General features: G+C 45.8%; 1 protein-coding gene across 1 annotated transcript; it reads right to left on the reverse strand.

The window, feature by feature from the left end:
• Positions 1-6,983: 6,983 nt before the first annotated feature.
• LOC130493029 (cholinesterase-like) lies at positions 6,984-10,851 on the reverse strand. Its single transcript, XM_056866806.1, has 2 exons — positions 9,356-10,851; positions 6,984-7,164 (listed from the first exon to the last, which is right to left on the reverse strand). Exons 1-2 carry the CDS (start codon positions 10,849-10,851, stop codon positions 6,984-6,986), a joined length of 1,677 nt encoding a protein of 558 aa, XP_056722784.1.
• Positions 10,852-12,396: the final 1,545 nt, after the last annotated feature.

Here is a 12,396-nt window from a genome sequence, read left to right on the forward strand (position 1 = left end):
TCTGCAGCTGACTTGAAAGGAATTATACATCAGCAAGGAACTCTGGGGCGAGAGTGCTGAACTAACATTTATCTGCAAGTGTGATTCTACTCAATTTGCACTTTAATTGAAATGACAGGTCTCTTTCGTAACGAACACCTACCAAACAAGCATAGCATGGTTAGGAAAAAGAGCATTACCACTTCGTACTGCTGTTGAGGAGCTTTGGGCTCTGAAGATTGCCTTGTACATTTTATAACCTTTTGGTCCCACTGTTTATTTTTTCAGTATTTATTTATTTATTAAATGTATATCCCACCTCTCTCGGACAAGTCGGGGTCGACACAGCTTACATCAATGTATTAACATGTATTAACATGTATCAAGTCAACATGTATTATCAAAACACAATAATACATATAAATCCCTATTAAGACTAGTAAAATCAACAATTTATACAGTAGTGATTGATCCAAGCGTTGGTAGAATCATATGTGAATGCCAACTAAAAACTATATTTTAGTATTTATTAATATTGTTTCTATTTCAGAGCACAACACATCTGATTAAAAGGGTTTAAGCCATGAACTTTTATGCTACAACAAATCTGTTAGCTGTAATGAACACACCCTTTAAAATGCATGTCTTCTTTTCATGTTTTTCTCCTTTTCTGCTTCTGTTCCTTATGCACATTTTGGATTGGAAACTACTTGGGCCAGGGACTTGTCTCCTTGTACTTAGTCAAGAGGAAATGAACTTTGATAGTTTTTTTTCCCTTCATTTATACCCTGCTTTTCTCCCCAGTGGGGACCCCAAGTGGTTTACATCATTCGTCTCCTCCATTTTATCCTCACAACAACCCTGTTAGGTGAGAGTAGGTCACACCCAAGGGCAACCAGCAAATTTTGTGGTAGAGTGGGGATTTAAACTAGAGTCTCATATCCTAGTCTGACCCTCTAACCATCATGCCACACACAACTCAAGAACACTTTATTACTCTGAGTGCTGGGATTATCTGCAACATAAAACTGCTGAATTAGAATTCGGGAATAAGTTTAATATTCCTTCCGGGTCTCAACAAGGACTTTAGATTTCTCCCTCACCTTAGCTGTTAATTATTTCAGAAAGTCCATTATAATTTCCAGTTGGATCTGCTTATCTTGTTTCAGATTTAATTTTAATCCTATTTTATCAACAGCTGGGTGTGGTCCTCGCCCAATCTGGGTGAACTGATTACTCTTTGGATGGGATCTTGTTTTAAAGTTCTTTGCAATAGCCCTCTGCTCACCTTTCGGGCGCTAATATAAATGCAGGGGCCTAATTAACGTACACTTTGTGCATCTGGCAAGTCAGCTCCAACTCAGGAAAGATTATGCCCGAATAAATTTTGTTATACCACCGGACATCTCTTCACCACATGGTTTGTATCATGGTGCCACCTAGTGGCCATAACAGCATAAGATTGGATACACTGAAAGCCATTTTTGAAAGAGTTTGTTACAGGTAAATTTTCATTTGGTCAACACATTCATTTTTCTCCTCCCTACAGACCGTTATCTCTGAGCAAACACATGGTGCAAGTGTTTGAACCCTACAAAAATCTTAATTTTGTGTGAACCAAGAATAGAGGGATGAGTGCACACCACAGGCAATAAACACTTCATTAATACAATTTTCATTTCTCGTTAAAAAAAGGATCTCTTTCCTGCCTCTGTTTCTAAGAATACATTTGCACTGGCTGCGTTTCATGCAATCCATTACCTGTCATATTTTAATTCTACTCTTTCCCCTATGAGGCTTAGGGCTGTTGATATGGCTGTCCAATTTTATCCTTATAGTGGTTAGAGTGGGTGACCTTCGGCCAGTCACATACTCTAGTCAGCCTAGCCCACCTCACAAGGTTGTTGCGTGAATAAAATGAAGGCGAGGAGAATGTTGTGAATCCTTTGGGTCCCCACTGAACAGTAAGGCAAGGTATAAATGACGTGAACAAATAAACCTGTGAGATTGACTAGGCTGAGGCAGCACTGAATAAAATGGGACTTACTTCTGAGTAGACCTGCTTTAGATTGCTTTCTGAGAGAGAAGGTGACTGACCTAAGATCACCTTGTGGACCCCACAGGTGGCTGCATGTGTACTGTTGAGCTACTTGTTACCTTTCTACAACAAGGCAGCCAGCATCTTCCTAGTTCAGGGGTCGCAAAAGCGCGGCTCCCGAGCCGCAAGTGGCTCTTTGGGCCCCTGAGTGCGGCTCTTCCCATGTGCGGAAGCAGTGCCCTAGGCCGGACGAAGCAGCAGGAGGGTCTCCGAGAGAGGAAGGAGTGGCCCTTCCTCCTTCTTGCCCCAGCGCCGTCCCCGCCTCCCACCATTTTGGCGGCGGCCAGAGAACGACAAGAGCCCCTCAGCTGCCACCCCCGTCTTTTCTTGCTGCCCGGCTGCGTGCCTTGGTTTGGCAGAGAGGGGGCTCCTCCCTTCCTTCTCTCCACTGTGAGGAGTGAGGCGTGGCTGTCCGGTCCTCGTTTCGGCCGCTGTCGCCTTCCCTCCTCTGTCTCTATGGGTGACTGGAGCTGGGCAACCTCTCACCCCCCCACTCCTCCTCCTCCTCCTCCTGTTGGCTCTGCCTGGCCCCGGGCGGGGAAGGTGACGATGCTTCCTGGGCCAGGACCGAGCTCGCTTCGCCCTCCCCGCGCCTCAGACTGAGAGTTTGGAGCTGGTCCGGCGCATCGCCTTCCTGCTCCCCGCGCAGGCCACATCTTGCCCGGCCGGGATCTTGCGGGGTAACTTCCAGGGCGGGGGGCAGATTTCACACCTTAATCACTGGCCCACTTGGAAGGGGTAAACTCTCCTCCTCGCCGACTTCCTCCTCCTCGTCCCCCTCAGGCGGCTCCCAAAAGTCCAGCTCCAGGCGGCCTTTCTTCCCCAGTTCCTTCCTTCTCTTTCCTTTCCCAGTTCCTTCCTTCCTCTTTCTTTCTGTCCCTCCCCCCACTCTTCCTTCCTTCCTTCCTTCCTTCCCATTCCTTCCTTCTCTTTCCTTTCCCAGTTCCTTCCTTCCTCTTTCTTTCTCTCTGTCCCTCCCCCACTCTTCCTTCCTTCCTTTCTCCCCCAGTTCCTTCCTTCTCTTTGCTTTCCCAGTTCCTTCCTTCCTCTTCCTTTCTCCATCCCTCCTTTCCTTCTTCCCTTTCCCAGTTCCTTCCTTCCTGTCCCTCCCCTCTTCCTTCCATCCTTCCTCCCTTTCATCCTTTCTTCCCCAGTTCCTTCCTTCTCTTTCCTTTCCCAGTTCCTTCCTTCCTCTTTTTCTCTGTCCCTCCCCTCTTCCTTCCTTCCATCCTTCCTCCCTTTCATCCCCAGTTCCTTCCTTCTCTTTCCTTTCCCAGTTCCTTCCTTCCTTCCTCTTTCTTTCTCCATCCCTCCCCTTTCTTTCCTTCTTTCCTTTCCCAGTTCCTTCCTTCCTTTCTCCATTCCTCCCCCCTCCCTTCCTCTACTAGCATTTGCTGTTCTTTCCCTTTTCGGTTCTACATATTCATGCGAACAATCTTTTTCAAGCATGAACCTTATCAAGAGTAAATTGAGAAGTCGTCTTATTGATGAGAACCTGGAATCATGTCTAAAATTAAAAACAACAACATACAAACCTGATTTACCCAAACTTTCCAAGGAGATGCAAGGCCATTGTTCACATTAAGTGTTTGTCATGATTTAGTTTTATGGATACCTTACTTACAATTTAATTTTTATCAATAAATAAGATCATTATTAAGTATGATATCAAGTTTTATTCAGTGTACCTATAGTTTAATTAAGACTTAAAACTTTAACTAAAGTTTATTAAGTTAATAAACAGTGTACCTACCTATATAGTTTAAGTTTAAGAAATTTGGCTCTCAAAAGAAATCTCAATCATTGTACTGTTGATATTTGGCTCTCTTGACTAATGAGTTTGCCAACCACTGTCCTAGTTAGTTCATGTTGGAAAAACGCAAGGAGGGCTGAAGACTAAACCCCTTGCTCCATTTGCCCCAGTCCCTGCTCAAATCAGGCTTTATGGGTACTAGGAAGCCCAGGATTTCACAACGTGCCTCACACAAAAAAAAAGCAAATATTTGATTTTGTTTGATCACAAAAGGGAAAACTTACAATTGAGCAAGAATTGCCTGTCAAGAGAGCGGTCCATTTTTGGATTCTCTTTCAATTCAAACAATGGTTCAGGCTGAAGCCTAGGCAAAAATCATGGAAGCTTTTCTCTCTCTGACAACCGAGGTCAAGCTGACTGTAGCTCCAAAGAATGAGATAAGGAGATGGGAGGTTGTCACAGGTGCTGGACAGACCATTAGGCCTAGCAGTTTCAAGGCCAAAGAATCCAGTAGGACACATTCCATTCCACATTCCATCTTGTTAGCGTGGAGACTTACAGGCCAGGGGAAGGTGCTTGCTTAATTGGATCCTATCCAGCGCAGAGTGTTTGGTCTCATTAGGGCAACCCACCGGACTGAGTCACCTGGTTAGCAACACAAATGATTGGTCAAGTTACGTCATTAGCCATTCATTTGACTGGTCAACTAGAACCATGCTGACGTGGGTAGTTGGACCTAAAGAAAGATTCTTCAGTCTCGTTTTTGCCCTTGGTCTGGATGACATCTAACTTTAAGACACCTCTTGATTCTGGGTGGGCCAGGTTGGCTGGAGCCCCCGTCTTGGACTTAGACTCTGAAAGGCTGTTGGACTCAGCCTTGCCAGGTAACATCTGGATATAGAATCAATGCTGGTAAAAGTGTTTGATTAGATTTTAGCTTTATCATTTTATTCTTACTGTTCACTGTTCTTTTGCTGTATATTCCTGCACTATCTTTAATAAATCACTTCAATTATATTTTGTGGTGTTCTTGGGCTTTGTGGTGTTTTTGGGCTACAGCTACCAAAGAACTCATCTTGTAAGCATCCTACTTTGCAGGGTTGACTTCTTGACAAATGGCTTAGCCAGGAGAAAGTGGCCTATAAATCCAGTAATAAAAATAATCTTAGACCTAAGAGGGCTAGAGGCTTTATCCCTTGGTCTTGGCTGACAGGGTAGTAAGGGGACTGGTGGTAGGATTCACGTTTCAGCCCTTTTGATTTTGTCTTGACCAACCCGTTACCTTTAAGGAGGACTTTGACATTAAGGACCTTTGACATTACCTAACAACTACAGAACAATGGGAAAATACAAAGAGTGATAAACATGACCTTCTTTCCCTAGGTCTAAAATTTGCCTCTCTATGATTATGAATTAAGAGGAAAAACAAATAATCTTAAAGTTACCAGATTTCAGTTTTCACCATTTTGTCACATTTGGGAAGCCATTCTTTTTTTTCCCCCTAGGCCAAATTTTGGTCTCTAAATCTAGGGAATTCCTAAACCAAGAAGTCCTTACTCTCAGTTCCCATGATAGCCAAGCTTTTTCAATATGCAATCCAGGGTGAATTGACAGGAGTGCACAGTCTTCACATCAAATCAAATGCAAGATGTGCATAAAACGAAGGGCTATTAAAGCAGAAGGAGGGGTAAGAATATTAAGTTAATTTAGTCACCTGAATGAAGACTTGATCGTACCTGAGAAGGTGAGAGGAAGCTGGTTTTTGATTTTATGTTTTAACATCAGTCAACAGAAACTATTACAATTCACTCTGAACACAAATGAAAGAATGAAAGTGTGAACTGAAATTTGTCCATTGCCTCTTTAGACTTCTTTCTCCCAGTATGATCCTCTTTCTCCATCCATATGTACTTTTCTGAATTCACAGTTCTTGTTTCCTATTGCCTTCTGGGCTGGACGGTACAGATTCTTTTGAAGGCTGATCTGCGACAACAAAGAAGCCCAAGAAAATGAGCTTCCTACTGAGTCAGACCAGATAAGCAAACATATCATGTGACAACCCAAATGGAAATTGGTGCTTTCTAGACAGCTGACTGACCAACGTTAGCTAAGATGAGGCACCACGTTTTCACATCAACTTAAAATATTTATAAGCCTGGCCTTTCTTATGAGCATCTCAAGTCCCCAAATGGGTAATAACAGCATGACGCTAATTTGATAAAACAAACATTACAACGACAGATATAAAAAACAATCTAAAAGCATCTTATGCCCCCACCAACAGAGTATTCTCCATTTGCCTAGGTTCAGACTGCCCACAAAGCTCTCAGAAATAGCTGTCCACTAAAAGCTCTACAATGAACCATTCTCTGCAGATATGGGTTTGAATTCCACCAGTGTGGTGTAGTGGTCAGATTGTTGTGTATATAGATCTAAGTGCTTGTGCATACGTATTATTATTTTTTCAGAGGCAATTTGCCCTAGAGACTATATTCAACTGAAGAAGCAATGTATATGCGAAACGATTACCAATCAAGAGGTATCGTCTTGTTTGTGTCAGCGCTTGGATTGCTTTAATCTTCGCTTGGATTTTTGTTCATTTGCATTTTTTCGGGTGACGCAAACGTATTTTTGTTTATACTTTTGGACTACTTTGGAAACTGAAAGGAGCTTGGACTTCCACGTCTCGGCTTCCTCGCTACAGCTTCCTTTCATCTTGGACTTTATTGCAACTCCGGGCTGGGACTGATTAAGTTTTTGTCTGTAAACATTATTTCCTTTGCTGTTTTTCTTTGCTGACTAAAGTACCTGGCAGTTGGCAACCCTGCCTGTGGAAGGCTGTGGAAGGCTGTAAATCCATGAGCTCTCCCAGATAAGATCTCTAGCCTCACTGTGGGGATGGTGTGGGGATGGAGTGCTCTGCAAGGCACTGGGAACAGAGATTAGCCCTACTCCTTCCCCTGACACACCTCTGGAACTGCCCAACTTTGGTGTAGGAGTTTATAACGGAGAGGCTCAGTTGCTATCACAAGCAGTTCAAGAACGGCTTTAGCATTGTTCTGTCATCTTTAGGGCAAACAAGATTCCAATCCAAACACAGTTTATGGAAGAATGTCTACCTTAGGGAACGGCTTTGGGCTCTGCCTCCCCCTTTCAAGGCCTCAACTCACATAGGCTTGATGCCTCTGATAAGAGCGCCTTCCAGAAACCACAGTGCCGAGCTGGTGAGGGCTTCATGACTTGAGGCGGCTCTGTGCTGATGTGAAAGAAGTTCAGCTCTGCAGGGTTGTAGAGCGGCCATTCTGTCTCATCGACATCTGAAGGGGTGGGATTGCTGCACAGGAGGGAAAAATATCATGATCCAAGAAGCCAGAGAAGGAACTAGTTTTATGTAAGGTACACAGTGTATGTTGTCTGATTATTTATTTATTAATTTACTAACTTGGTTAACAGGCGTCTCTCACACTGAGACACCAGGTGGATTGTGTGTGTATAAAGTGCTGTCAAGTCGCAGCCAAATTATGGTGACCCCGGCAAGTGGTTTCAAGGCAAGTGATTAAGCAGAGGTTGTTGGCCGTTGCCTTCCTCTCTGGAGAGTCTTCCTTGGAAAGACAGTACCAACCCTGCTTTGCTTCCACGATCTGAGGAGATCGAGCTAACTATGCTGCCTTCCCTCCCCCAAGTGGATTACGCAGTTAAAAACAGTGCGATCAGGCAAACTCTGAAACAGCTTCCAGGCTATTTCCTTCCCCCTACCTTAATTTAATCACACACCACATAGTTAAATTGTGGAACTCCCTGCCCCAGGATGTGGTGATGGCTACCAACTTGGAAAGCTTTAAGAGTGGAAATGTTCATGGAGGATAGGGCTATCCATGGCTACTAATCAAAATGAATACTAGTCATGATACATAGCTATTCTGTCTAGTATCAGAGGAGCATACCTATTATATTAGATGCTGTGGAACACAGTCAGGATGCTGCTACAGTTGTGTTATTTGTGGGCTTCCTAGAGGCACCTGGTTGGCCACTGTGTGAAGAGACTGCTGGGCTTGATGGGCCTTGGATCTGATCCAGCATGGCTTTTCTCATGTTCTTATTAAATAAGCTACATTAATACACAACAAAAGAGCCCCGTGGCGCAGAGTGGTAAGCTGCAGTACTGCAGTCCAAGCTCTGCTCACAACCTGAGTTCGATCCCAACAAAAGTTAGTTTCAGGTAGCCGGCTCGAGGTTGACTCAGCCTTCCATCCTTCTGAGGTCGGTAAAATGAGTACCTAGCTTGCTTGGGGGTAAAGGGAAGATGACTGGGGAAGGCACTGGCAAACCACCCCGTAGACAAAGTCTGCCTAGTAAACGTCGGGATGTGACGACACCCCATGGGTCAGGAATGACCCGGTGCTTGCACAGGGGACCTTTACCTTTTTTAATACACAACAAAAACCCTATTTTTAATGTAATCAAAATGCATTCAAGCAACTTTATGGGAAGGAATGGGATGCCAGCAGGCTCAGAGTATGCTGGTGGATGCAGATGCCCGCCCCCCCCCCCACCAATGTCTCCAAATTCTTTCTGCATTAGAGAATATTCAAGAGGGAAAGTTGACAAGGCAGGGCTCTATATGAAGCATTCTGGAAGAGGCACACAGCTCAGCCTGGGGTTGGCCCTACAGATCACATTGCTAGGCTGCCAAAACTTGATAGGCCAGTTTGGTTCCTGTGTTCAATAGGGTGGCCAACTATGGGTTGGGAAATACCTGGAGGTGGGGTCTGAGGAGGCCAGGGTTTGGGGAAGTAAGGTACTTCAATGGGGTATAATGCCATAGAGTCCACCTTCCAAAGCCGCCATTTTCTCCAGGTGAACTGATCTCTGTAGCCTGGAGATCAGTTGTGATCCAAAAAGATCTGAACCAACCACCTAGAGGTTGGCAACCCTAGTGCTCAAGGAGGCAGGAGTTATAGACAGCTCACTCATTATCATGACACAGCTGGGGGAAACAAGCATGGTGAGAAGACAGTCATTAACCTTTCCTAGCATTTTGTAAGAATGTACTAAGTTAACAATAAGAAATCTCTCAAACAAGCAAATAAATTGAACCAATGTATATAGGTGAGGTTATTTCTAGTTAACAAGTAGGTATTTCCTTTTACAGGCAACAGAAACTAGCATGTCTTTAAAATGCTTGCCAGTTCCTAACTTACTCTGGGACAAAGAAACGTTAGGGAAGTGCTGCCTTCTGTATCTTCTTGGCCAGGGGTAGTAATGCCAATTGCCATTTTGGGGTCAGGAAGGAATTTTCCTCCAGGCCAAATTGGTCAGGGATCCCAGACGGGGTTTTTTTGTGTGTGTGTCTGCCTCTGGGCATAGAGCAGGAGTCACTGTGTGTGTGGGGGGGGGGGAGGAGGTAATTGTAAATTTCCTGCCTTGTGCCAGGAGTGGTGGTGGACTAGATGACCTATGAGGTCCCTTCCAGCTCCATGATTCTGTTTCCATGGTGAACATCCACAAGTCAGCAGTTCTCTTACCCACTTCTGGCAAACTCCGCCCAGTACCGCATCACTCGGGGGATTAGCGCTAACTCCGCCTCCGTATGAGTTTCATTGGTTCCCGGTATTAACGTCAAAGTCCCAAAAAGGTATGGGAGCTCATATCCATGGCATGACCCCATCCATTCAGGCCAAACGGAACCAGTGCTACGATGGGTGAAAGTGTACGCATACACAGGGCTTCCAGTCCTTGCAGTCTCTGTGGCAACTTCGTTTGCTGGACATACAAAGAAGTAATCACCCAAGGCCTGGGTCAAGGCGGAACGATACCGTGCTGGGCCCTCTGGTTCCGCTTGGCTGTACCTCTGAGCGATGGCTTGGATGAAGTCATCGGTTGCATTGCGTACACTCATCTTCAGCCCCTCCAGCAGCTGCTCCCAAGTCAAAAGGGTGTTGTTGAACATACGTAAGAAAGGACCACCATAGAGGATAAAGACGGACCCTTCGTCAGAGGTGGTACCAATCATAATAGGTTTAGACTGAAAGTGCCTGGACTCCACCAGTTTCTGTGGGTCATCAGAAAGAAAATCTCCATCTGTCGTTGGTACAAAGGGAAGGTTGAGAACGATCGTGGGATCCACAACTGAGAACAGGTAGGTTTGGAATTCTTCCACCCCCTTTTCCTGCAAGCACTTCACTATAGTACTGCCCTCATCTTCTGTACAGCCCATCAGCTGGGCCAGGGCCAGAGATCTCCTCCTTGCCTCCTCAGGGCTCACCCAAGCCCAGGGAGCAACGGCCGTCCCACTCTGCAGCACTGCGCGGTCAAAGAGAGGCTGACTCCCTGGTGAGAGGAGGTGATAGTTGACAGCCGCTCCTCCAGCACTCTGGCCAAAAATGGTTATCCGAGTAGGGTCTCCTCCAAAGGGAGCTGCATTCTCCCTCAACCATCTCAGGGACAACTGCTGGTCCAACAGGCCCATGTTTCCTGGGGCGGCTGGTGGTAATGCAAGGAAGCCTAGAGCTCCCAGGCGGTAATTCATGGAGACCACAATGACATTCTCGGTGGCAGCTAAGAACGCCCCATTGTATGGAACCAGGGAAGCTGTGCCAACACTAAACCCCCCACCATAGATCCAGACAAGGACAGCGGCTGGTGTGGAAGGCCGGGGATTGGGTACCCAGACATTGAGGAAGAGACAGTCCTCCGAACAGGGCGTGTTGGCAGTCCATGTTTCGGCATCAGCATAGCCTGAAAGAACTATTTGTGGGCATGATTTGCCATAGTTGGTGGCTTCCAGGATGTGGCTCCATGGCTCATGGGGAACAGGCTTCTGGAAACGCAATTTCCCCACGGGGGCTTCTGCATAGGGGATGCCCAGATAGGCTGTGACTGCTTTTGAGCCAGCTGGGAGATGCTTTCCCTGGATAGGGCCGCTGCTGGTGACTACTACAGTATCATGGTGAGCAGGAGACTTGGATTCCTGAAGGGAAAGGACCAGGAAGCTCAAGAACCAAAGGAAGAGACTAGTCATTACAGCTCCTGAAAGAAGAAGCGACAAAAAATATAAGACAAGTATGGCAATAATTCCCTAAAGTCCCGCCTCTCCTCTGGGGCTCTATACCAGTCCTTGCAATTCTGGCCTCATGCCAATCCAGTGATTCAGCCAATCAGAGCCCACAGAACTCCTCTGGATGGGAGGGAGTAAGGCTCAGTTTCAAAAAGAAGGAGGGAAATGTTCTTCCCTCAGACAGAGAGGTTTTGGTGGCTCTGGATAAGTTGGTTAGTTAGGCAGTTTTTTATTTCGACTTTAGTTTGGGCGTTGGGTCAGTTTAGGGAAGAAAGCTCTTTTTAATGAAAGAAACAAGTATCATGTTAAGGGCCCGACATTCCCTGCATGCATGTGCAGGTTAGGGGAGGGGCTGTGGCTCAGTGGTAAAGCATCTGCTTGGCATGCAGAAGGTCCCAGGTTCAATCTCCAGATAAAGGGACTAGGCGAGCAGGTGATGTGCAAGACCTCTGCCTGAGACCCTGGAGAGCCGCTGCCGGTCAGAGTAGACAATAATGACTTTGATGGACCAAGGGTCTGATTCAGTAGAAGGCAGCTTCGCGCGTTCATGTGTTCTGTGGAAGGAGCTCTCTGTGGTTAAAGAACAGCCTTGAACCTGGGAAAAACCCTGTCAATTGTGGAATTAGGTTCCAGTGAAACCTCGTCAGCTGAGCCACCCGTCTGGAGAAAGGAGAATCCAATCTCCCTTCATGGTTTATTGACTTTACTTAAGACTGAGCTATAGAGCAGTTACTCTCATTGGGGGCAAGTTTGTAACCCATGGGTGTGAGGTTGAGAGCCAGATTTACATTATATAGTAATATGGTTGCCAACCAAGTTGAAAGATACTTGGAGAATTTGGGGGTGGAGCCTGAGTTGGGAGGGGTTTAGGGAGATTTGGATTTCTCCCCCCCCCTTTCAGATTGTTCCGTTTTTTTCTTTTTTCTTTGTTTTTTTCTTCTTAAAATGCTTTTTTAATGTGGCAATTGGGTTTGGGGGGGATTTTCTCTCACAGTAAGCACTGCAAAGTAAGCCAATTACAAAGCAAGATTTAAAGGGGCGGGGCTTGATTTGAGTTTGGAGACTGCTGAGATTTAGTCCCCCTGACAAGAATCCCTCTCCTCTTTCCTGTCATCTGATGCAAGCGGTTCTTTAAGACAGCACACTCACCCTTTCTCTTGCCTCCTCCTCCAGCAATGGTCTTTTTCAGCTCTCTGCAGTATCCGTTCACTTATCTGCTACATGTGCAGGGAGCAAGAAAACGGCATTATTTATCTCGAAAGGTATGACTCAGCAGGCTTCATCATACCCAGTGGGAGGATCCTGCATAATATCCACTGGCTGTGACATTACTGTGAAGAGAAAATTGAAACAGATTTTCATGGGTAAGTGGGCGGCCCACAGGGGGAAGAGTGGGGCAGGACAATTCCTGACCAGCCCAGGCTCAGTATTGCAAAAGGTGAGAGAATCCTTGTACAAACATAATAAGGGCTCTGGATAAGAATCAGTCTCAGGTGCTGCTGGACACGA

Source organism: Euleptes europaea, chromosome 1 (genome assembly GCF_029931775.1).
Source record: "Euleptes europaea isolate rEulEur1 chromosome 1, rEulEur1.hap1, whole genome shotgun sequence".
Taxonomy (NCBI): domain Eukaryota; kingdom Metazoa; phylum Chordata; class Lepidosauria; order Squamata; family Sphaerodactylidae; genus Euleptes; species Euleptes europaea.

What these genes read in the sequence shown, in the direction of transcription:
- LOC130493029 (XM_056866806.1), bottom strand. Translation starts at nt 10,851, where the DNA reads ATGACTAGTCTCTTCCTTTGGTTCTTGAGCTTCCTGGTCCTTTCCCTT. An exon ending in GCGGAGTTTGCCAGAAGTGG is followed by an intron (nt 7,165 to 9,355) that starts GTAAGAGAACTG and finishes CCTCCTGTGCAG; the next exon opens with CAATCCCACCCCTTCAGATG.